A 24,958-nucleotide genomic window follows, 5' to 3' on the forward strand; every position below is an offset into this window, starting at 1 on the left:
ATGGATCCAGGACGGGTCATTAATTTTCAGTTCGTGCAGTGTTTTTCTTGTTGTAAAGACAGGAGTTATGACTTCTAAGTCTTCACATGTTGGAGTTGAAACTGGAAGTCCCCTCCCTGCTGTTTTTAATGTGGTTATTGCTAATACTTGGGAAAACTACCAACTTTAGTAACTACCCATCTTGGCAAATTCACTTATTAATTCTGATAGTTTTTCAGTTGTGCCTGTTGGATTAACTAGGTAATAATATCTGCAAATAATAATTATTTGGTCTCCTTTTATGTCTTTCATATTTTTTATAGAAATATTTGCCCTATTTTCTGTTACCTGTCCCGCGGGGGGGTGTGCGTGCCTGCCTTCCCGCTTCATGGGTGATAAAGGAGGGCCTTGCTGCTGTTTTAAAAGAGCAGCCTCCCTGCTGTGCCAGGCCAGGGACACCCGCCCGGGTCACCCGAGCCAGGTCGTGTCCTCTCCGCCCGACAGCGTCTCTCTACCCTGTTGTGCATGAGTGCACTGAGTGTCAGGTCCAGTTGCCATGGCGGGAAACACCATTATGAACACAAAGCAATGTGAGGGTGGGAGGCGCCAGGAAGGAGTCTGTCCCTAGGTCCCTGTGAGTGTTTCCTGTCAGTGGGGTCCAGGGCCTGTACACTAACAGGTTTGCCAGGAGACAGAACAATCTCTGAGCGTGCACTTTTAAAGCCAAGGTGAGTGGGCGGCCAGCCCTCCAGGAGACAGATAGGAAGGGACACGCTTCCCGAATGACTATTCCAGAAAGCAGCAGCTTTTGCTGTGTGCCTGGCTCCACGACCTTTTCTTGTTGAACAAGTCGGTTCCCTCTGTGGTCAGTGGGAGTAGCGGAGGGTAGAAGCCCACCCCTAGCTATGCACAAGACATTTGTCATCTCCGGCTGAGCGACCTTTGTGAAATTCGACTTAATCTCTCTTCTCAGCTCTAAGACTCGTTTCTCTCCAGGTCTGCCTTTATCTTCCACTTTTTTCTGAGGCGACATCTTTTAGAGGGAACTACAGTTCCCAGAATGCATTCTTCAGGTTCGGCATTCACTTCCTGCCGAGCTGTTAATAGCCAGGTACAAACATTTCCCGTCAATTGGCAGAAAACAACCTTGAAGAACCTTGACGGTGTCCGGAGTTTAGAAAATTTAGGGATGGGTAAGCCTGCTTTCACTGTCTCGGGCCAAAAAATGAAAATTTAAATTTCTTGGAGAAAATTTAAATTTTTTTGCATTTTGGTTCACATTTTAATAAAAGAAAAATGAAATCAGAAAAGAATGCATAGAAAAGCCTGTCTGATTTACTTGAAGAGGTTAAAAGTGGCAAATAGGCTAGATCACTTATTATACATTTTATTTGTTTGACTTTTAAATCCATTTTATTTTTATTTCTCTAATGAAGTATAATTTACATAGAGTAAAATGCACACACCTTAGGAATGTAGTTTAATGAAATGTGCCAGGCTTGTGCAACCTGACATTTGGGTGTTAGAATTACCTTGTTGGTCGTTCTCCCCGCTCCAAGCTTCAGTGAAAACAAGGGCGGAGGCATGGCCGAGGAGCTGGCAGGCATTCCGTGGGCAGCAGGACCGGCTCGGGCCCTGGGGTGCAGAGGGGTGCCAGTTACCCCTGTACGGGCAGCTTCCTTGGGCCCTGCCCACCCTGTCGGTGGTGCCTGCCTTGTTGTCGTCCAAACTGGAATGGATTGCAGTGAAGAGCGAATAGCAAGCAGAAGGGTGAATGTGCAGTGCTTCTCAGCGACGAGGCGCTCCACGCAGGCAGGCGCCCTGTGGCTCCGGAGGGCCTCCTGTGACTGACTGCTCGGCAGTGACATCTCCTGGGATTTCTGTAGCAGCTTGCACCTCATTTCAGTCAAGTGGTACTCTTTCTATTCACAGTGTGTCTTCTGACTTTTAAAAGAAGAGTCATTTTAGGATTTTCTCGTCCTTTTTAATATTCTGCCAAGTAAATGCACTGCTTCTGCCCCTTTTGCTTGCTTCTGTGTGACGCGGTCGAGTGTTTATTTGGCTGTTCAGTCCATCCGGTGAGCTCTGGCCTCAGAAACAGCTGGGACTTACGGCCCCGTGCGCCTCAGGCACACTTTCTGGCCGCTGCGAAGTCTGCTCATAGGCACACGTGTGATGGAATGGGCTGGAGACAGACTGTCAGAGGCAGGAGACAGGCCTCAGCCGTCTTGCACCTGCTCTCCTAGAATCACCCACCCTGTGCAGGGGCCGATGACCACGCTGAGCCCATGTCCTGGGTGTCCACCCTGTCCTGGGGCAGTGTCCATCCTTGGCTCACGTGGCCCACACTTGCACCCTGGTGGTGCCGGTCCCCCCACCAGGCAGCCAGCCTGGGAGGCCTGCGCTTCTGGGCCCCCCTCCCTCGTTCCCCCCACCCTCCCATTCTCATCTGCCTCCTTAACCCACCTCATGTCTTAAGCCTCACTCCCATGTCCGGGTTTTGGCGACTCCTCTGGGCCCCCAGACATGTAACTTCCAGCTTCAGCCCCCTTGACCACCTCCCTGGTCCCCGTCCCCGTGACTGGTCAGTCACTGCTGTGCTCTGCTCCGGTCCCCCTGTTTCCTGGCCAAGTCCCCACAGGAAGGTGCCCGTTGAGTGAGCCTTTGCTCAGACCTGACCCAGTGCCATTGTCACAGAGCAGAGAGGGGACCGGCGTGACCAGTGCTAGCAGACCGCTGGCCAGCACTGCAGTCTCGTCCCAAGACCTTGCATCCCCAGGCATACAAGGTGTGGTCCACGCCGGCCTCAGGCCCCCGAGCTCGAACTTCCCAGGGTGGGCCGGCTCTGCATTTGTCTGCCCACTGGGTGCTGCTGGGAGACTTGGTGCAGTCAGGATTCACTCAGACGGCTCTCACCCGGTTCTTAGATGGAACTAGCCATGCTCCCCTTCCTCATTGACCTATCTTAGCCAAGTTCTCACCCATTTCACAGCAGCTTCTGTGGCCTTGTCCTCCTGGTCTTTGCGGGCTAGTAATTTCATGTTGACATCAGTGGGCCCCATTTCTGCATGCAGGCAGCTCCCGCTGCGGCCAGCATACACGCAGAACTTTCCGGTGTCCGTGTGTCCAGAACCAGCTCCCCGGGCACCACACACAAAACAAACACCTGCTCGCTTACAAACACAGCTACGGGCAACTAAGGTTTCTCTTGACATTATGTGAGCCATTGGTTCAGGACACGGGGGGCTTACGGGCTGACCAGCCTTCTCCCTCCTGGCTGGAAGGAGCAGGGAGATGAAGGGCCAGGTGTGCACTGGGCGCCACTGAAGGCGGGCAGGACCCCCCAGGCCTTCATCCCTCGCCAGGAGAGCCCAAGGCTATAGCCAGTTTGTGGGCGGGACAGCCAGGGACGAGGGCGTGACACTCACCTTACAGCCTGTTGTTTTAATGTGAACACATCTTGAGAAATTGGAATAGTTTGCCCCCAAATCAATTATTTCTGGCTCTTCTTAAAATACCAGAAGATCTGCAACAGAGGGCCCTCGTCAATGGGGCAGCTGTCAGCCATCATGGATGGAGGCCCTGGGGGCCGGACTGCTCCCTGGCCACGAGCTCTGAGGCCCGTGTCACCTGGCCACTCATGACTCTGTGCTAATGTTACAAGGTGTTAAGTTTCTGATTTGTTTTTGTTGTTTGCTGGTTTTGTGGGAGTTTTGCCTCTTGGCATGTTTGTTGAGGTATAATTTACGTAAGTGAAACAGCTTTTAGGTGTTCCCCTAGGCGAGCTTTGATAGGTGCAGACACCTGTGTAGCCACCCTCAGGGAACATCCCAAGCTCTTGTGTGCCCTTCCACCACCACCACCACACGCACACACACACACACACACACACACACACGTAGTGTTTCCTTTCACCACAGATGCGGTTACCGCATGCGGTTACCTCTCTTAAGATTCATGCAGGTGGAATCACAGAATATCTCCACTTTTGTGTCTGGCTCCTTTGTCATAGCATAATGTTTTCAGGGACATCTATTAGTGTTTTAATGTCTAGTCTTACGGTGGTGGGAGGAATTCTTTCTACTTTTTGAAACTTACAGGTTTTCTTTGACCACTTGAGGGTCATGTGTCATGAGTCTTCTGGAGGAACTTGAAAAGAAGGCGCCTTCTCTAGTTTTGAGCTACAAAGTTCAGTGTATGTCAGTCAGAAGCACCTTATTAATCATGTTATGCAGGTATTCTAGTTCATTATTCGTATTTCATTCACTTGGACAGAGAGAGACGTGTATCGATCTTCCCTTTAGTTTCTTCCAACATCTGTGTCTCTTCAACACTTCTGCCGTATAAACATGGCTGCCATCTTGGTGCATGAGTGTTCCTGTCATCGTATCTTTCTGGGACTCGCAGCTTCGCATTTTGAAGAGCCGTTCCATGTCTAGTCAGTGCGTTTGGCTTGAACTTCCTTTGACCTGACAATAAGGTCATGACACCTGCTCCTTCCTGGGTATGTCTGGCCTGCTTTCTGAAACGCCTTTCTGAATTTATTTTAGTGGATCTTTTGTTTGTTATCCAATCTTGAAAAGCTTTTTCTTTAATGAAAAATCAGCTGTGATTGGTCTCAATTCTGTCTATGTGTATGTCTTATTTTCTGTCTTATTATTATATGCTGTGTTTTGAATAAAGTCTCCTTTGCGTGGCTGTTCCTTTGTCAGCCTGTGAGGTGACTCCCAGCAATGGGCTGCAGGCCTGCTCCCCTCCATGCCTGAGCATGGTCAGGGCACCCACCCCTGGGACCCATGCCCACGCCTGTGTTTAGTACTTACTGTGGTTACTCTTTTTTTTCTTTTTTTAAGGAGGGCGCAGCTCACAGTGGGCCATGCAGGGATCGAACCAACCACCTTGGTGTTTCTACATAGCACCACATTCTAACCAACTGAGTTAACCAGCTGCCCCTACTGTGGTTCCTTTTCGCAGCGTTTTTGTTGTTTCTGGGTGAAGTCTGCCTTCTAGTAACGTCCTCAGGGAGAACTCTCCGTCCCGTGTCGTCCAACAGGAACACATGAGCTCACACATAATTACACTCTTTCTAATAGCCTCATTAAAAAGGTAGAGAGAAACAGTGAAATTAATTTGAGTCATTTGTTCAACCCAGTATTATCTGAAACATTATCATTTCAACATGTGACCACAGTATTTGAGGCTGTTTTTTTGGATGGGGTTTTGAAACAGTGTCCCTGACACTGGAAACAGCTCAGTGAACCCGCCATGTTTCAAATGCCACATTGTGGTTGCTGGCTTGGGGCCTGCCGGTCAGAGGAGGCCGTAGTGGCTGTGAAGCCCATGGCCGCCTCCTTCCCTGTGTCTTACGGGTGTGGCGCGTGCACCTTCTGCCTCTGAAGTCGCTTTGAGAAACCAGTGGCCTGCGTTCTGCACGGACTTCCTGTTCTGACACGTCATGTAAATGGCGTCATGCAGTATGTGGCCTTTCCCTTCATTTTGTCTTTATTTTTTATTGGGGAACAGTGTATTTCTCCAGGGCCTATCAGCTCCAAGTTGTCCTTCAGTCTAGTCGTGGAGGGCGCAGCTCAGCTCCAAGTCCAGTCGTCGTTTTCAACCTTTAGTTGCAGGGGGTGCAGCCCACCATCGCATGTGGGAATCAAACCGGCAACCCTGTTGTTCAGAGCTCATGCTCCAACCGAGCCATCGGCCGACCCTCCGGCAGCTCAGCGGCAGCTCATTGATGTCAATCTAATTGTAGAGGGCGCAGCTCACTGGCCCACGTGGGAATCAAACCGGCAACCCTGTTGTTCAGAGCTCGCGCTCTAACCAAGTGAGCCATCTGGCCACCCTTGGCTTCTTTCCCTTTAGTGAAACATTTTCAGGGGCCATCCACATGGTAGCGTGTGTCAGCGCTTCATTCCTTTTGGTGGCCGAGTATTATTCCAGTGTCTGGATGTGCCCCGTTCATTTATCCGTCCACTTGAAGGACTTGGGATGGCTTCCCTGCCTGGCTCTTGGGAGCAACACTGCTGTGAACGCTCGTGTACAGTTCCTGGTGTGTTTTTGTCTCTTGGGCGGGCTTGCTGCCGGGTCGCGGCTCCGTGCTCAACTTACAGAAGCACCGGGCTGTGTCCACGTTCACGTTCCCACCAGCGGTGGGGAGGGTCTCTGATCTTTTCTAACTTCGTTTTCGTTTCTTTTTCTCTTGACCTCATTTCTGCCCTGTGATCCAGGCTGTTTCCCAGTGTCTCTCTGTGCTACTTCAGTTCCAGCTTCCTTCTGGCGGTGGTTGGATTAATGTTTTTTCTTCTGCTGCTTTTCGGACTTCCACCAGCTCGGGGTTCAGTTTCGGGGTCTTGGAGGCTGCCTTGCAGCTATGTGATGTCCCCAGCAGGGGGCGGGCTTGGCTCGTGGTGCCTGGAGAAGGACATTGCCTGCAGCCTGCAGAGTAACAGACCCGTGTTTCTGGGAGCATTCTAGCACTTTTGAAAGTACGTTTGCATCAGAAGAGAAGAACTTGGGAAGGAGCCACATTTCCTGAGCAGGTGGAGAATGCAGAATACTCCATGCAGCCCTCCTGGCGCTCACACAGACCCTCTGGGCCAGAGTGACTGTGAAATCAGTGCCCCCCCGCCCCCTGCCAGCTCGATACCACCCGTCCCCTTATTACACTCCTACCCGGGGAAGGGCGCTGTGGAAGTTGCTCCTCACCTCTCCACAGGACCCCTGCAGAATGAGGCACCATTAATGGGTGTACTGTGTGTGTGGAGGCGGGGAGGAAATGAGGTCGCAGTTCATAGCTGCAGCTGGAACCGCAGGTCAGATCCTGGGCCCAGCCATTTCCCTCTCCATGCACCCAGAGTACTGGGTTGGCAAGGCTCCTGCCCGCCCCCACCTTGACTGAGCCCCCACCCGAGCTGCACACAGACTAGGCCATGTTTCATGTGTGGGGACCGAGACCCAGATGTCAGGGGAGCAGAGCAGGCTGTGACCACAGGCTCTGACCATCGCTCTGCACTGCACTTGCCACAGGCCGGCCCAACAGCTGCCAGAAAGCCTGAGGTTTGCAGAGAATGTTTCTTCCGTGCTGCACTGAGCATGAAGAAAGAAGTCTCCGAGATGGAGAGATTCTCCAAGGCTATACCTATCTGTCTGGAAACAGCAATTTCTGTTTTTTTCTGGAAAGTGCGGGACCTGGGCTATCTTGCTGACTGATTGTGGCCTGTAGTGTCTCAAGCTTCCAACTGCCCACCTCTTCCTCTCAGTCTTGCGTCTCAGTCAGTGGCAGCTCATCTTCTCAGTTGCTCAGGCTGTCAACCTCCAAGTCACCTCCCTCTCTCAGGTCCTGTGTCCAGGCCAGTAGCAGATCCAGCCAGCTCGACCTTCAGATCAGACCAAGAATCTGGCCCTTTCCACCACCAGAGATGTCAGCCTCTCCAGAGCTGTGCACTCAGAGTCAAGGCCAGAGCCCTTCCAGGGGCTGGGCCAGCTGGCTGCCAGTTCCTTCCCAGCAAGGCCAGCCTGCCCAGTCCAGGGCCTCTGTCTGTGGCAGGTCTGCCTGGTCCACTCTTTTCCAGAGTGGCTGCAGGGTCCCCCCCGTTCGTTCCCTGGTCTCCACACATTTCTCGGGGAGACCATCCTTGCCCCTCTTAAGTAAGCTCTCAAAATGCCCAATGGCCCCCATCTCCCTTTCTGGCATACCACCTAGAGGACATTGAGTTCTGCTGCTTTTCCCTATTCCTTTGTGTATTGGGTGTCTTCCCTCACTGGAATGTAGGCACCGAGGAGGTGGGCAGGGACTTTGTCTTCTGTCAGCTTTTATTGCTAGCTGCAGTTTCCCTCCCTGGAAGAAAGGTGTTTGCAGGAATGAGTGAATGCATTCCAGGGTCAAGATAACAAGCAACTCGCAGCCTGTCAGCAGGTTCTAGAGTCTGGACTCTGGATTCTAAGCTTCTGTTACTTGTCTGTATCAAAGACTGGAACTGAAATCCTGGTTTGCGTTTCTTTTGTTAGGAAAATTGTATCAGTCAAAGCTCTGCTGTTGCCGTCCTCGCTTTCTTACTTTCTGCAGGCAATTTGAAAAGGAAATACGTACTGAGAGAGAGAGACCTAGGCTGGAAAAGGAATGACTTCTCACCCACCCTTCTGTTGAGGCTGCCCGGTTTGCCCTGTGCAGGGCCAGAGCCCTTGGTGGATTCGCTGTTCTCTGCCCACTGCACGTTGTCACCGAGGCCCCCGGGCTGTGCCACCAGCCTGGGCACGCACCTCCTCGGTTCCTCCTTGTCTCAGACATGGTTGGACACTTCTCTGCCTCCAGGATATTATTCTCCCAGACTGCTTTCCATTTACAATCGAAGGTGGTACAATTTCAGAGGCCAAGATGCTTCTGGAACTCCCGTGCTTGCATGTGTCTTATGCTTCTGGGGAGGGATGGAGGAAGGCACACAGGTTATCAGCCCAGATTCAAGCAGGTCCCTTTGTCTTGGCATGTTTGGGTCTGTTGATCAAACCTTCCCCTCCATAGTTTAGCCTCCTGTACCGGTCAGCTGGGTGTGCTTCTCTCCTCTAATGCTTTTCCATTGTTCAGATTACAGCACTTAGATTTGCGGCAAGGCCGGGTGTGGGGGTGTGGTGGGGGCATGGAGGGCAGGGTGGGGCTAGGAGAACAGTTCCTGCTGTATCTGGGAATCACCTCCTTTTCGGCACCCTTGATGGGCAGCAGGAGGTAGGGCCAAGTGCACAGCGTCCTGTCCTCCACCAGCCCACAGTTTTTCCTTAATGTACATAAGGACTGGACACAGCTCCCATGAGGCTCACCTGAGCAGCATGTGGTCCCTAAGCAGCCATCAGACCCCGACTGCCTGGTGGAGTAGCACTGGGGGCCTGGGGCCTGCCTCCTGGCCGGAAGGGAGCCCAGCCAGCCTGCCCTCCCTGCATCCTGGCCCTGGACCCCTTTCAAGTCAAGGCTTGGGTGTTATCCCTCACACTTCCGTAACTAGGTTTTTTGTGGAATGAGTCTTGTGCCCTTCTGGGTGACGGTCTAAAGGACGCCCACTGGGTGCTGCAAGGCTGGCCTGAACCGGAGGCCGCCTCTCTCAGGAGGCCAAGTTCACATTTGAATCTTGCCCACGGAGTGCGCTGTCCACATTGTAGCTGCTCTGAAACCCTCCGTCCCCTTTTCTGTGTTCTCCCTTCTGCCTTTATCGCCATCACCGGATCCCCGTCCCAGGGCACCCTGGTCTGGCATGGGAGCTGGCACTGCCACTGTTGTCAGCCCTCCTCTGAGGCCGTAGGGCCTCTGGCTCTCCCCAGCCCCTGCAGGCCCTGTTGTCCCTTCTGTGTGGGAGCAGCCACGTTCCTAAGCTGGACCTGGCATGATGACATTTGCTCCCGGGCCTTTTCCTTCCCCTTCTGACAGGACAGGGCTGTTTGTGTCCTGCAGGACGAGCTGGAATGACAAGGCATGCGCCGAGAGTGTGTTTCCACACAGAGTTCAGCAGGGATCAGCTAGAAGGAGACCAGTGGGCACGGAGCCCCTGGTCCTCAGAGCCCCCCAATTATATTAATTTCTAAGCGTGAGTCATGTGGGCCTTATAAAGATCGCTCCCAATCACGACATGTTAAGTGTTTTTTCAGGTATCGTTGTCCATGTGGGCGTGTGGGAGCTGTGTCCTACACAAGTAGACTAAGAAGCAACGGCTTGAACGGGGGGGGGGGGGGTGGCGCAGCAGGGTGGGGGGAAGAAGCAAAATTCATTATTTTAAGCATCTTATTAACTTGATGCTATTTGTATAATGCTTGACAACTTCTTTTGTCCTCAGAGCCCCCCAAGATGAACCCAGTGGTGGAGCCACTGTCATGGATGCTGGGCACCTGGCTGTCGGACCCACCAGGCGCTGGGACCTTCCCGACACTCCAGCCCTTCCGGTACCTGGAGGAGGTGCACATCTCCCACGTGGGCCAGCCCGTGCTGAACTTCTCGTAAGTGCCGTGTCTGTGAGAGGGGTCGGGCGGACAGGAGGGAGCTGGGCGTGCTTCAGAAAGGCGCCTCTTCCGTCCCTGACCCCACATCTGAGACACACCGTGGATAACAGTGGGACTTTCCGGCTCTGTGTGTATGTGGTGGTGCCAGGCTGGCAGGACCCAGGCTTCTTCCCTCCACATACAAACAAGTATGAGTGCACGCTCAGCCGACTCCCTCGGCTGGTGGTACTGAGAGGAAGAGGGCTGGGCTTTCTTTCACACATATCCCTGAGTACGTCGAGGCCTGAAAGAAGCTGTTAGTGTTGTGGTTCCAAGACTCCTACTGGACAGCAAAGCAGAAGTACTTTGAGGTCCTCCAGCCTCCACCGCACACATACACAGAGCAGAGGACGTGTGCTTTTAAGGAGGCAGGTTGCAGTGTGGGGTGCTGACATGGGGGGCCCAAGGGAGGTGGCTAAGAAGGTTTTTATTCTTAATCACAGAGGTAACACACATTTCTTAAAATTTAAACAATAAAGAGGAATATAAAATGAAAAAATAAAACTGTCCCTTCCCCAAGCTCCACTACACAATTAACTATATTAGGGCCGGCCCGGTGGCTCAGGTGGGTGGAGCGCCGCGCTCCTAATGCCTGGGTCGCTGGTTCAGTTCCCACCTGGGCCAGTGAGCTGCGCCCTCTACAGCTAAGATTGTGAACAACAACTCTCCCTGGAGCTGGGCTGCTGGGAGCATCCGGAAGTCGGTGTGGACTGCCATGGGCTGCCGTGCTGCCGTGGGCTACTGTGTGCTGCTGTGAGCCGGTGACCGGTGACCAACTGCCTCAGCCGGGGGGAGTGCAAGGCTCATGATACCAGCATCATTCGATGCAGTGAATTATATTAATTTCTAAGCGTGAGTCATGTGGGCCTTATAAAGATCGCTCCCAATCACGACATGTTAAGTGTTTTTTCAGGTATCGTTGTCCATGTGGGCGTGTGGGAGCTGTGTCCTACACAAGTAGACTAAGAAGCAACGGCTTGAACGGGGCGGGGTGGGGTGGCGCAGCAGGGTGGGGGGAAGAAGCAAAATTCATTATTTTAAGCATCTTATTAACTTGATGCTATTTGTATAACGCTTGACAACTTGAGAAGGATGTAGAAGATCTTATTTTAAAAACATTATCCCATACCTTTTTGTATTATTCTTGACTGAGTGGATGAGGACAAAGTAATATCCTGCTCGTAACCCAAAAGGTGGAAATTCTGTATAACTCAAAATAACACACAACGTAAAGCCATCATTTAAAACTGGGTTACAACCCAATAGAGAATTTTGTGACTAGCATTAAAAGGAAAATGAAATAGAGTAGACAGTACATGTTTTGGTAAAGCTAGTGTTGTGTGTGTGGTGGGTTATGGTCCAAGATGTGTCTCATTAGGGCTTTCAGTGGAGGGCATGTGCATTTCTGTGGGCTGTAGGCACAGTGCTGCTCTGTTAGAGGTGTGTCTGTCATAGGGACAGCCGAGGGACAGGCCGGAGCTGGGGAAGTGGTGGTGTTTTAAGCCTCAGTGCTCTCCGCGCAGCTGTCCTCACAGCCAAGAATTTGCAGTCGTGAGGCGGGTTACTTAAGGGCCTGTGTTTCCCACCGTTATGAAGAATCCATTGGACTCGTGGGCAAGACAATGGCTCCCAAAAGGGCAGGCCAGGTGTTGGGGTGGGATTTTACGTCTTGGAGCTGAGGACTGAGTATGTGAGGTGCACCAGCCGAAAGGGCCTTGTTGGAAGGGTACCCTGAATTATAAAGAACAGGTGCTGTCCTTGAGGTGGCAACGAGCCCAGCGGTTTGGCTGAGGGTGGGGTGCCAGAGGGTGCTTCCAGGCTGGAGTAGAAGCCCTGATGCATCTGGAGGCCACAGCTCACATGCGTGGTACCCAAGTCCCCACGGTGTCCGTGGTACGTCTGGTGTCTGTTTCCACGTGTCGAAAAGAGTGGTCCCTTGTTGTGGGTGGGGCCCCGCGCCTGCGCTCACTCCCTGCTCCCGGTCCAGGTTCAACGCCTTCCACCCGGACACGCGGAAGCCGATGCACCGGGAGTGTGGCTTCATCCGCCTGGAGCCCGACACCAACAAGGTGGCCTTCGTCAGCGCACAAAACACAGGTACCCTCACCCCCGACCGGGTGGCCCCTGCTCCCGGGCACATTTGTGGGGGCAGTTGGGGCACAGAGTGATCCTGTGGGTACCTTTCAGGGTGGGAGGCATCAGGCCTTTGGACCGGGTTGGGGTCGGGTCCCTGTCTGCCATGTCTGGCAGTCCCCAGGAGGTGGGTGGGGCCGTAGGAGCATCTGCGAGAACTGGCCAGTTTTCTTTTCGCCTTAATTCCTTCAATAAAGCACACTAGTGGCTTCCTTCCCCACAGCGCACAGGGCTTTTCCTGTGGGGACGGGTTCTGGGGAGAAAGCTAGACCAGGGATGCTCGCTGTCCAACCTGTCTGGAGGTCTGCTTTGCCCCCCACAGGGAGGTAATCCTAAAATAGTACATGAATTAGAAATTACTGAAAACTCACTGGTTGACCTTTCCCTGCTCACTGGCTCAGGTGAGTCACTTCCTGGAAGCAGGTGTGGTCAGGACCAGCCCAGGCTGGACTAGAGCTGCCCCGGGCGTCGGTGGGCTGGACGTCGGGGGAGCCAGAGCGGCCCCGTTCCCTCTTCTCAGATCCCAGGGGCCGGTCTGACGGGCGATGTTGGAGTCAGGGCACCCCTGGGGAGGGCAGCTCCCTGAGACCACCTGTTCCGGCTATAAGAGGAGTCGCGTCTTTTCCCTCTTGATGCCGGGAGGCTTACTACATGCAAGGGCCTCGGGGCCCCGACGGCTGCCCAGTTCACAGCTGTCGGAGCCCTGATGGCAGACAGTGTGGAGCTAGGGCAGCCCAGTGCTGTGGCGCCGCGGCGGACTGACGGCCCTCTCTTGCAGGCATCGTGGAGGTGGAGGAGGGAGAGGTGAACGGGCAGGAATTGTGCATCGCGTCTCACTCCATCGCCAGGATCTCCTTCGCCAAGGAGCCCCACGTGGAGCAGGTGAGCCCATCCGTGATCCGTGATGTGCACTTCATTCCCTGGCATACCACTTCATCGTGGACACTTTCTGTCTCCATGTCCCGTCTTTCTTCCCCGCTTCCCACACGTGCCCGGGTGGGGGCCGCGCCATGACTCAGTCAGCCCGTGCCTGGATGGTGGACAGTGAGGTGCTCTCAGGTTCATTGTTTTCCTGTCATCAATGTCCTTTTGCATTTGTGTTGCCCACTTTTGCAAAAATATCCAAATCAATTGGATAAATTTTTCCCAGGTGAATTGCTGGATCAAAGGATAGGTACATTCTAAATTGTGATGGATACTCTTAAATTGCTTTTCTTAACAATTGCATTCCATTGCACTTAGTCTTGGACAGCTCATGGTAGGGTGAAGACGTAAGTGCAATGTAGGTGGAATGCTGTTTCCGTGTCATAATCTAATTGGTGGTTATGGGGAGACTTTTGGTTTTTGTGTGTTTCTGTCGACGGGCCATGTTTGTCACTATCTGAGCACCGGATCTGGGCCCAGCGCTGACAGCAGCAGAGTGAACATGTGTTGACCTGCCGTGGGGTAGGTCCTGCTGTGTCTCACCCTTGTGAGATGCCTGCTGTAGGCTCGTCACTGGTGGACAGCCATTGCCGGGTCAAAGGATCCTACTCGTGTACTAAGAAACCCTCAGGAAAGGGTTCTGCAGCCTCTTTCGGGAGGATTCTGGTTTTTCCACTGGAAGCTGTTGATGCCGTGCATTACATTCATTTCTAAGCATGGGTCGTGTGGGCCTTGTAAAGATCGCTCCTGATCACGACATGTTAAGTGTTTTTTCAGGTGTCGTTGTCCATATGGGCGTCAGCTATTCAGAAAGTGAGCTGGGAGCTCTTTAGCTGTGTCCGTTCCTTGCAAAGGGTGGTCCCTGCAGGAATTACGGGGACCTCTCTGCATGGCAGCTGGGCTGTTCACCTCGGGCCCCTACTTTGCTTCATTTGCAAGTTGACGTTTCCCAGGAAAAGTGCCAGTTTCATTGAGATGTTCAGAGTTTTAGGGAAAAGCAACACATACGGCTTTCATTTTATCTGCCACCCATGTTCCCTGTATTTTTCTGTGTCTTTTCTATTTCTTGCTCATACTTGCCAGAGGCTGCCGATTGTATGAGTTTTGTTTGGATTTTGTTTCCTTATTTTTACTAGAGAATGAACGTTGTGTTTTATTAATTAAACCAAAAAAGTGCCCCTTTTGCAGAAGGGAGAATAGGCGGAGGCGAGGCCTGTGGGGGCGGGGATGAGGGGAGGTTGGCTCTGCCAGTGACCTGCTGACCGGAGCCTGCGCACACAGCGCAGTTGGCCTCCCCCCTCAGGCTGACCTTCCCTCCTGGGTTAGCCTTTCCTCCTCGTTGGTGTTGGCGTGGGCAGAATGAGGGGATGAAGCAGCTCACATTGGAGGCCAGGAGGAGAGTGGGAGACAAGACATCTGCAGAGCGGGGAGCCGCAGTGCTGGGGTGGGCTGCCGCCCCTCTGCCGCCGAAGCCCGACCCTTCTGTCACCCAACTGCCTGTGCTTGGTCACTTGAGACCCCCACATTCCACATGGCATGTGCTCGACACCAGCCCTGAGACGGACCAAGTCCAGGCCCGTTTAATCCTGAGGGTCCGAGAGGCCCTCGACTTAAGAACCTGCCCGCTTCATGCTGCCCACGTCCTGAGGCGAGGACTCCAGCATCGAGTTTTGCAGGCCAGCTGCTCCAATGACCAGTGAGGTTGACAATCTTGTCCTGTTGGTCTTGGGCCATCCTCTCGTGAAGTGCTGTTCGAGCCTGTTGACCATCTTCTATTGTGCCTTTTCTTACTGACATGAATTATTTAAAGAGTTTGGATATAAGCCCTTCATTAGTTACATATGTTGCAAATACCCTTTCCAGTCTGTATGTTTTCACTTCTTTTTATTATTTTTGAGAAACAGAAGTTTGCACTCATACATGGTTCAATTTACCAGTTGCTTTTTTTGTGGGTTCTGTTTTTTAATGTGTCTTATTTAAGCAGTCTTCCCTAAGAATAGGTCAATAAATATTCTATTTTTATTTTATTGAAGCTTTACAGTTTGACCTAAAACCTTTCCTTTTGGTCATGAATGCACCTGGAATTGAATGAGGGGCGACCAGCTACCCTGGGCGGCTGCTGGAAGGGCCTGTCCTCTTTGCTGTCCTGAGCACCGTCCCCCATGAGGCTCCGTTGCCTGTTCTCTCTCCTGTCCCAAGTGGTCTTGAAACAGGAGGGCAACTGAGTCCTGGGCTCGTGCTGCCTGCGCCGCGCTCAGCAAAGAGACCGACACAGTAGCACGGGTGATTTGAGAAGGCAGCAGGTTAACACCTTAAAACTGCCTTAACATTCTCAGGGGAAATCTGGGCATTCCTCCTGAGGCTTCGTGCTGGTTCAAGGTTGGGGGCTCTGCATGGAGCCTTCCCTCTGGCAATGTGATTCTCCTCCAGGTGTCAGCAACCCAGGCATCCCAGGAACAATGATGGGAGTAGCAGCCTGGAAAGAATGCTAGACCATTGAGATTGTGCTCAATAAGCCTAAGGGTGTTAATTATAAGTTTCCGGGTAATTTTCTAAAAGTGGGAGTCCCAGCGGGGCCTGCTTCAGTCTTTTGTGTATACCTGTGCCAGAACCACACTGTCTTAATTACTGTGGCTTAACAGAATTTTTTTTGGTTTGATAAAATGTAAAAAAAACATTTTACAAAAAAAATTTCTACATAGACAATCATGTCATCTGCTATTATAGGCAATATTTCTTCTTCCTTTTCAGTCTTTATGCCTGAGCAGAACTGAGACAAGTTAGCATGTTGCTAGGTAGACAAGGGGGGTCCGTGTTGGAATAAACCAATAAAGCAGCCATATCCTGAAACTCCAGGTCTGGAATGTCTCCTTCACTCCAGGACAGAGATATGAGAATATACCCTTGAGGTTAATAAACTATCTCAAATCCCTTTTGGCTGGACAAAGGAGCAGATCTGGTAGATAGGAATGGCTTATTTCGTTAATCCCTTCAAGATGGGCAAACAGCACAAACCTGATAGATGAATTCCATTAGAAGGCCCCAGCCCCTTCCCCAAGCAGGCAGGGGAAGGTATAAAAGTAAGAACTTCTGCCTCAGTCACTGGACACCCCCTTTCGGGACCCCCTCCCACTCGGGAGCTCTGACCCTTTGCTTTGCCTCTCCCTTGGTCCGTGTTTCCATTTTTCGGTCTCACGAGACACGATCCCGGCCCACACCTAGAAACTGCCTGCAGATCCAACATCATTACATCAGAACCATCAGAATAATTGTCAGTACAAATGGTGGGAGTGTTACCATGCTAAAGGTCCGGCTGCTCCTGCAGGAGAGCCAAAACTCGAGAGACAAGTTTGGAGGACAGACGAGGTTGGAGGACAGGTTTATTCAAAATGCTGGCATTCCGGGAGGGTGGCAGACTCCTGTCCACCACCCCCACCCAAGCCTGCCCCCTCCCTCTCCGCCAAGCCTGGCCAAAAGGTTTTATGTTTATGTGCTGGTGAGAGAGGCAGAACAAAGGGAAGGGGAAGCTGGTCAGGCAAGTCCTGGGGGGGGAAGGTGCTTCCCAGAAGCTGGTTTGTTTCCGGGATAGGAGAGGGTCTTATGCAGAGGTAAGAACTTCTTTCAAGTCCTTGAGCCAAGTATGCCTACAGTCTGGAGTACACAGAACCATTGAAACTGGCATGCATAGTAAATGTATAGTAAGCAGAGCCAGTAAGGTTTGGCAGGAGTGGACAGAAGCAAACAAAACAAAAAAGACTTTGAAAAGTGTAGACTACACTGTTAAATCGAATTCCACTAGAGGTTTAAATCTCAAAATGGAAGATGGGGTGTTACCGGTACAGGAATAGACACTGGTGCCTTGTTCTCCGTCTTAGGGGGGAAAGCATTCCGTCTGTCCTTATTGGGTATGATGATGTTAACTGCAGAATTTTTATTGATAACCCTTTATCAAATTATATTTCCTTATGGTTTTAGTTTGCCAGTTTTAACAATCATAAATAGGTGTTGAATTCTGACACATGCATTAGCTGTAACTATTGAGATTATGTAGTTTTTCTCCTTTAGTCTTGTAATCTGATGAATTAGGTTTTCAAATGTTGCACCATCCTTACACTTTTTTTTTTGTTCTTTGCATCAACCTTACATTTTAGACAAGCCCCACCTGGTTGTGATGACTTACCATTTTTTACTATTGCTGGATTGATGTATTACTAAAATGCATAAACTGGAAGCTTTTTACATCATATTTTGTTTCTCATTCTGAGTTTAATTTCTTCTCTTTTTTTTGGTTTCTTAAAGGGAAACTTGGATCATTGGTATTGAACTCCTTTTTGTTTTGTAATACACCATTTGAAGCTATAAATTTCCATTTAACACAATTAATATATTGTGCTTTTATTATCTGCTGGCTGAAAATATTTTATTTCCATAATTATTTTTTCTTTGAACAGGGTTTATTTAGAAGTGTTATTTATTTTCCAAATATTTGAGGATTTTCTCCGTATTCTATTGTTAATGATTTCTAATTCAATTCTAAAAGCCCAGAGAACATGTTTTCTCTTAGTTATTTTATGCTACAATAATACACGATTTAACTTTTTGAATATTTCATGTGCACTCGAAACAACAATTGATGGGTGTAGTGGACGGAAAATGCCAGTTACATCAAGTCGATTGATAATGTCATTCACATTTTTTACTACTGATTTGGGTCGGGTGTGTGGTGTAGTTCTGTCTAATTATTGAGAGGGGTTAAAATCTCCAACTATGATTGAGGCTGTTTCTCTTCTTTGGTTCTGTCTGTTTTAACTTCATGACTTGAAGCTCTTTTATTTCCATGCACATAATGACATACACATATTATATTTAAGAAACGTCCCTCTTTATAGCTTGTAATGTGGTAACTTGAGGCTACTTTGATGATAATATGACCACACCTGCTTTCTTAGGCTTATTGTTTATGTGGTACATCTTTTTCCTACCTTTATACATTCAGCACATTTGTCTCTCTATATTTAATGTACATCTCTTGTGGTCTTGAGTTTCATTGGTTTATTTTTGGTTAGTCGAAAACTCCCTATTTAAATTGGAGTGCCTCGTCCATGTACATTTAACATAAATGTTATTGGTATATGTGCTTTTAAGTCCACGATCCGGACTTATCTTCCATATGTTCTTTCTTGTTTTTGTTCCTCGTCTCTTCCTTTAGTGTGTTCTCTTGGGTGAATTAAATATTTTTAGCATTCTGTTTTCTTCTATTAGCTTCTGAACTGTATATCTCGTTTTTTAAATGGCTGCTTTGAGGCTATATGCATCTTCAATGGATCAGACTATTTATAATCAATATTGTACCATTACATGTCCCACTTCACACCTGATTTTGCATAATCCTGGTCTCACTTTATAGGTGACACTTCCCCCCCCCCACTTCACGTGTTGTAACCTTACAGCTTTATAAGTCCATTTACCCTTTTTTGTGTGCTATTGTCATCATACTTTTTACATGTAAAAGGTATACACACACACACTCACACTATAAGTCTTCTTACTTTTACATTAAATAGTTGACTTGCAAAGAAATTACAACGAGGGGGAAAATAATGTCTTAGAGTTGTCCACTTATGAGCTCTGACAATTAAGTTCTGAACTCATCCTAGAAAGTGCTACGCACCTCATTGCAGAACATCACTGCGGTCACCTTCGAAGTCCTCCCCTTGGGAAGCTGTGCACCGACGCCAGCGCCTAGTCCACCCTTCAAAGCAATTTTGGAACTCTTTTTCTGGAATGGCCAACAGAGCTGTCGTCGTATTACCCTTCATGTCCTGAATGTCATCCAAATGTCTTCCTTTTAGTATTTCCTTTGTTTTCAGGTAAAGAAAGAAGTCATTGGGGGCCAGGTCAGGTGAGTAGGGAGGGTGTTTCAATACAGTTATTTGTTTACTGGCTAAGAACTCCCTCACAGACAGTGCTGTGTGAGCTGGTGCATTGTCGTGATGTAAGAGCTCCTTTGGGACACACCTTTCTCATGCCAAGATTTTCAGTTAAGATTTTCTTAACTGTTTCTCTATCGATGTTTATTTGATCTGCTATACTTCTCACAGTCAGTCGACGATTTTGACGCACAATTTGACAAATTTTTGCAACGTTTTCGTCAGTTCTGCTTTTCACTAGCCGTCCTGACCTCTCTTCATCAGTGATGGGTTCTCTCCCTCAGAACGTTTAATTCATTTGTACACTGCTTTTTCTTCATAGCATTATCCCCATAAACTTGGACTAACATGTCCCTGATTTCACTTCTACTCTTGCCAAGTTTAACAAGAAATTTGATGTTTGTTCGTTGCTCTAATTCAAGCTCATTGTCACGACAGCACACAAAAACACGCAACAACAATAGTGAACGCCTCTCAGCAAAATACCGCCACATGTCGACACGAGCACAGCTGTGAGACACTGATATATCAAGGTTATGAGACCTTCCCGAGCTGTTTGTACAGTGCTGCCAATGTAAGCACACGGTGGCAAGTTCTAGAACTTAATTGTCAGACCTCGTATTTTCTCTGTTGCTTCCTCCTTCCTGTGACTCTGAGTTTCCAGTTATTTCAGTCCCCTGCACCCTGAGACCTGCCTTGACAGTATTTCTTGTGCAGGTCTGCCAGCCACAATTCTCTTGAGTTTATTTTACCCCCAACTTTCCTCCCCCACCGATATTTTATATTGTGGTAGAATACATGTAACATAAAATTAGCTTCTTAACTATTTCTAGTGTACGCGTCAGTGTGATTAAGTATATTCATATTGTGCAACCATAGCCATTATATGTCTCCAGAACACTTCATCTTGCAAAACTGAAACACTCCCCGTTCTCTCTTCCCGTGAGCCCTTGGCACCCCCCACTGTAATATCCGTCTCTGTGATTTGACTACTTTAAATGCCTCAGATACGTGGAATCGTATAGTATTTGTCTTTTTGTGCCTGGCTTATTTCACTGAGCATGATGTCCTCAAGGTCCGTCCGTGTCGCAGCAGGTGTCAGAATTTCCTTCCTTTCTAAGGCTGAGTAATACTCCCTTGTGTGGATGGACCACGTTTCGTCCTTGGACACTTGGGCTGCTTCTCCGTTTTAGTTGTTATGAATGATGCTGCTGCAAACGTGGATGTGCAGATGTCTCTTCAACACCCTGCTTTATTCTTTCGATCACACCCAGAGGTGGGGTCGCTGGGTCACATGGTCAGTCTGTTTAATCTTTGAGGCACCTCCACACTGTTTCCCACAGCGGCTGCACCTTTTCACCTTCCTGCCCTCAGCGCCCGGGGTTCCTCTGCATCCTGTCAGCACTTGCTGTTTTCTGGGGTTTTGGTAGTAACCGTCCTGACAGGTGAGGTGGCATCTCATTGTGGTTTGATTTGCATTTCCCTGATGATCAGTGATACTGAACATCTTTTCATGGGCTTGTTGACCATTCCTGTATCTTCTTTGGAGAAATGTCTATTGAAGTCCTTTGCCCATTTTTGAATCAGGTTGTTTTTTGTTGTTTCGTTTTAGGAGTTCTCTATATATTTTGGATTATCGGTCTCTTATCAGAAATATGATTTGCAAATATTTTCGCCCATTCTGTGGGTTGCTTTTTTACTCTGAGGATAGAGCCTTTTGATGTAAATTTTAAAAAAACATTTTTCATGAAGCCCCCAAATTGTCTATTTTTTCTTTTGTTACCCGTGCCTTTGGTGTCATCTCCAAGAAATCATTGCCAAATCCAGTGTCATAAAACTTTTGTCCTTTGCTTTCTTCTAAGTGTTCTATAGTTTTAGCTCTTCCATTCAAGTTTCTGATCCATTTTGAGTTATTGTTTTGTATATGCTGTTAGGTAAGGGTCCAGCTTAATTCTTTTGCGTGTGGATATCCAGTTTTCCCAACACCGTTAGTTGAAAAGACTGTCCTTGATCCGTTGAATGGTCTTGTCACCATTGTCAGAAATCATGTGACCATATGTGTGAGGGCTCATTTCTGGGCTCTCTATTTCATTGTTCTATACGTCTGTCTTTATGATGGTACCACAGTGTTTTGATTACTGTTGCTCTGTAGTAAATTTTAAATCAGGAAGTGTGTGTCCTCCAGCTTTCATCATTTTTCAGGGTTATTATATCTATCCAAGGTTCCTTGAGATTCCATATGAATTTTAGGATGGATTTTTCTATTTCTACATCATTGGTATTTTTATAGAAACTTCATTAACTCTGTAGATCTTTTGGGTATTATTATTGTCTTACTGATGTCAAGTCTTCCAATCCATGAGCATGGGATGTGTTTCCATTTATTTATATCTTGTTTAACTTCTTTCTGAAATGTTTTGCGGTTTTCATTGTACAAGTTTTTCACTTCTTTGGTTAATTCCTAAATATTTTATTCTTTTTGATACTATTGTAAATAGAACTGATTTCTTAATTTCATTTTAGTATTGTTCATTGTTAGTGTATAGAAATGTAACAGATTTTTGTGTGTTGGCTCTATATCCTTTTACTTTGCTGAGTTCATTTATTCTAACTTTTTTGTTTTTGTTTTTGGTAGGTGTCTTAGGATTTTCTACATATAAGTTCATATCATCCGCAGCGATAATTTTACTTCTTTTTTCCAATTTGGATGCCTTTTGTTTCTGTCTTGTGTATGGGTATCCTTGCCTTCTTCCTGAGCTTAGAAGAAAAGTTTTCAGGTTTTACTACTGAGTGTGGTACTCACTATGGGTTTTTCATACGTGGCCTGTATTATAATGAGGTAGTTTCCTTATATTCCTACTTTGAGTATTTTTATCATGAAGGTGCTGAATTTTGTCAAATGCATTTTCTGCATCAATTGAGAAAACCGCATGTGGGTTTTCTCCTTCATTCTATAAATGAGATATGGTATATTGATTGTTTAATCCATTTACTTTAAAAATAATTACTGATATTTTGAGCCATCCTTACATTCCAGGAATAGATCCCATTTGGTTATGGTATATAATATTTTCACTGTCTTGCTGAATTTGGTTTGCTAGTATTTTTTTTTTGAGGAATTTTGCTTTAGTGTACATAAGGGAAATTTATTGTTTTCTTGTAGTGTCTTTGTCTGGCTTTGATACTAGGGCAGTGCTGGACTCATAAAATGAGTTTTTGGAAAACCTGAGAAAGATAGCTATTAGTTCTTTACATGTTTAGGTTGCCAAACATTGCATCAGTGAAGCTGTCCAGTTCCGGGCTTTTCTTTGTCAGATTTTTGATTACTGATTCAATATCCTTACTAGTTATAGAACTATTCAGAATTTCTATTTGTTCGTGATTCAGTCATGGTAGGTTTTGTGTTTCAAGGAATTTGTCCATTTCCTCTAGGTTATCCAATTTGTTGGTGTACATACTATGTTATAATCTTTATAGAATCAGTAGCAATGTTCCCACTCTCATTCCTTTTTTTTTTTTTTCAAGGACTATTCAGCTCACAATGGTCCATGAGGGGATTGAACTGTCAACCTTGGTGTTGTCAGCACCACACTCTAACCAAATGAGCTAACCAGCCAGCCCCCCACTCTCATTTGTGAATTTAGTAATTTGACTCTATCTTTTTTTTGCTTAGTTCATCTAGCTAATGATTTGTCAATTTTATTGATCTTTTTGAAGAATCCACTTTTGCCATTTATTTTTCTATTCTCTATTTTATTTATCTTTGCTCTCATCTTTATTATTTCCTTCCTTCTTGTAGCTTTGGGTTTCTTTTCTTCTTTTTCTAGTTCCCTAAGTTGTAAAGTTAGGTTGTTGATTTGATCTCTTCTTTAAAAAAAAAAGAAAAGTATGAATTTATTTATAAGTATAAATTTTCCATTTATTAGAACCTCTTTTGCTGAATCCCATAAGTTTTGACTCCCATTGTGGTCAAGGAAGATAATTTTACATAATATATGTCATTTTAAATCTGTTGAGACTTAATTTGTGGCCTCATATGTCTATCCTAAATCCCCGCCTGTATGTGCAAGAGAATATTATGTTTTGTTGCTGGGTTGAGTGTTCTATATGACTGTTAAATCTCTCTGGTTTATTTTGTTGTTCATGTCCTCTCTTTCCTCACTTATCCTCTGTCTGCATGTTCTGTCCACTGTTGAGAGTGAAGTATTGACATCTCCCACTGTTACAATAGAACTGTCTGTTTCTCCCTTTAATTCTGTCACTTTTTGCCTCATGTGTCTTGCTGTTTGGAACTTTTTATTAATCTATAATGTCTTCATCTCGTAAACTTTAATTAAAATCTCTTTTGTCTGATATAAGTACAGCCACACTTGCTCTCTTTTTATTATTATTATTTGCATGAAATAATTTTTCCATCTTTTCATTTTAAACCTATTTGTGTCTTTGAATCTAATGTGAGTTTCTTTACATAGTATAGAGTTGGGCTATGTGTTTTTATTCATTTTTCTAATCTCTGTCTTTTGATTGGAGAGTTTAATCCATTTATTTTTAACATAATTACTGATAAGGAGGGATTTACTTTTGTAATTGTGTGATTAGTTGACTATACGCTTTATGGCTTTTTGGTCCATTTTCTGCATTACTGTCTTGTTTTGTGTTTATTTGGTTTTTTTATATTGAAATGTTTTATTTACCTTCTCATTTTTTCTTATTTTCTTTGTGGCTACAATGGGGATTACATTTAAGATCCTAAAGTTATAACACTAATTTGAATTTATAGCAGCTTAACTTCAATAATACCCAAAAACTCTGCTTCTTTACAGTTCTGTCCTACCTCTTTCATTTATTGAGGTCACCAATTGCATCTTTATATATTGTGTGTCCAAAAACCTAAACTAATGAATGTGGGGTGTTTTTTTTGTTGTTTTTTTTTTCTTTTTAATGCATCAGTCTCTTAAGTTGTGTAGAAAAAAAGGCGGAGTTTTAAACTATTGTTACAATAATATTAACTTTTTTAATTGCCCATGTGCTCACCTTTACTGACATCTTTATTTCTCCAGGCAGCTTCAAGAGACTGTCTTGTGTGTTTTTTTCATTTCAACATGTAGGACTTCCTTTAGCATTTCTTGTAGGGCCAGCCTAGTGGTAAGGACCTCCTTCAGCTTTTGTTTATTTGGGAATGTCTTAAATTCTCCCTCACTTTTGAAAGACTGAGTATAGGATTCTTGTGACAGTTTTTTGTTTCAGCACTTTGAAAATATCAGCCTACTGCCTTCTGGCTTCCAAAGTTTCTGAGGAGCAATCTGCTGATATGTGACGAGTTGCTTCTCTCTTCTTTCAGGATTGTCTCTTTTTAGCTTTCAAATTTGATTATAATGTATGTCAGTATGGGTCTCTGAGTTCGTCCTGCTTGGTGTTTCATTGAGCTTCTTGCATGTTTATTTATGTCTTACATCAAATTTGGAAAGTGTTAGGCCATGGTTACTTCAGATATTCTCTGACCCTTTCTCTCCCTCTTCTCCTAGGACTCCCACAATACATATCTTGGTTAGCTTATTGGTGTCTCACACGTCCTTTAGGCTTTGTTTGCTTTTCTTAAATCTTTTTTTCTTTCTGTTCCTCAGCCACAATAATTTCCATTGTCCTATCTTTAAGTTTGCTGATTCTTATTTCTGCTTGCTCAAAATTGATTTTGAATTCCTTTAGTGAATTTTTCATTTTAGTTGTCATACTTTTCAAAAATTTCTTTTTGGTTTCTTGTCTTTACTGATATTTTTATTTTGTTCGCACATCATTTTCTTGACATTCTCTACCTCGTTAGTTCTTTGAGTATCTTTAAGATGGTTGTTTTAAAGTATTTGTCTAGAAGGTACACTATCTGGTGTTTCTCAGTAGCTGTTTCTGTTTTTTGTTTTCTTTAGAATGAAAGAAACAGTTAACATACTTGTTTCTTTGTTTGCCTTGTGCTT

At 46.8% G+C, this 24,958-nt stretch overlaps 1 protein-coding gene across 2 annotated transcripts in view; it reads left to right on the top strand.

The window, feature by feature from the left end:
• The window catches only part of THAP4 (THAP domain containing 4), a 48,697-nt gene that overhangs the window by 18,500 nt on the left and 5,239 nt on the right, over positions 1-24,958 (top strand). Inside the window, exons 1-4 of one of the 2 annotated variants that reach the window (XM_033112836.1) lie at positions 1,072-1,172; positions 9,801-9,960; positions 11,990-12,099; positions 12,914-13,017. In XM_033112836.1, the coding sequence (XP_032968727.1) occupies positions 1,169-1,172; positions 9,801-9,960; positions 11,990-12,099; positions 12,914-13,017 (378 nt within the window). In that variant the 5' untranslated portion in view covers positions 1,072-1,168. Of the gene's footprint in view, positions 1-1,071; positions 1,173-9,800; positions 9,961-11,989; positions 12,100-12,913; positions 13,018-24,958 lie in introns of those variants that run through there. The other variant, XM_033112835.1, reaches the window with a different exon arrangement.

The sequence above is a fragment of the Rhinolophus ferrumequinum genome, chromosome 8, assembly GCF_004115265.2.
Source record: "Rhinolophus ferrumequinum isolate MPI-CBG mRhiFer1 chromosome 8, mRhiFer1_v1.p, whole genome shotgun sequence".
Classification (NCBI taxonomy): Eukaryota; Metazoa; Chordata; class Mammalia; order Chiroptera; family Rhinolophidae; genus Rhinolophus; species Rhinolophus ferrumequinum.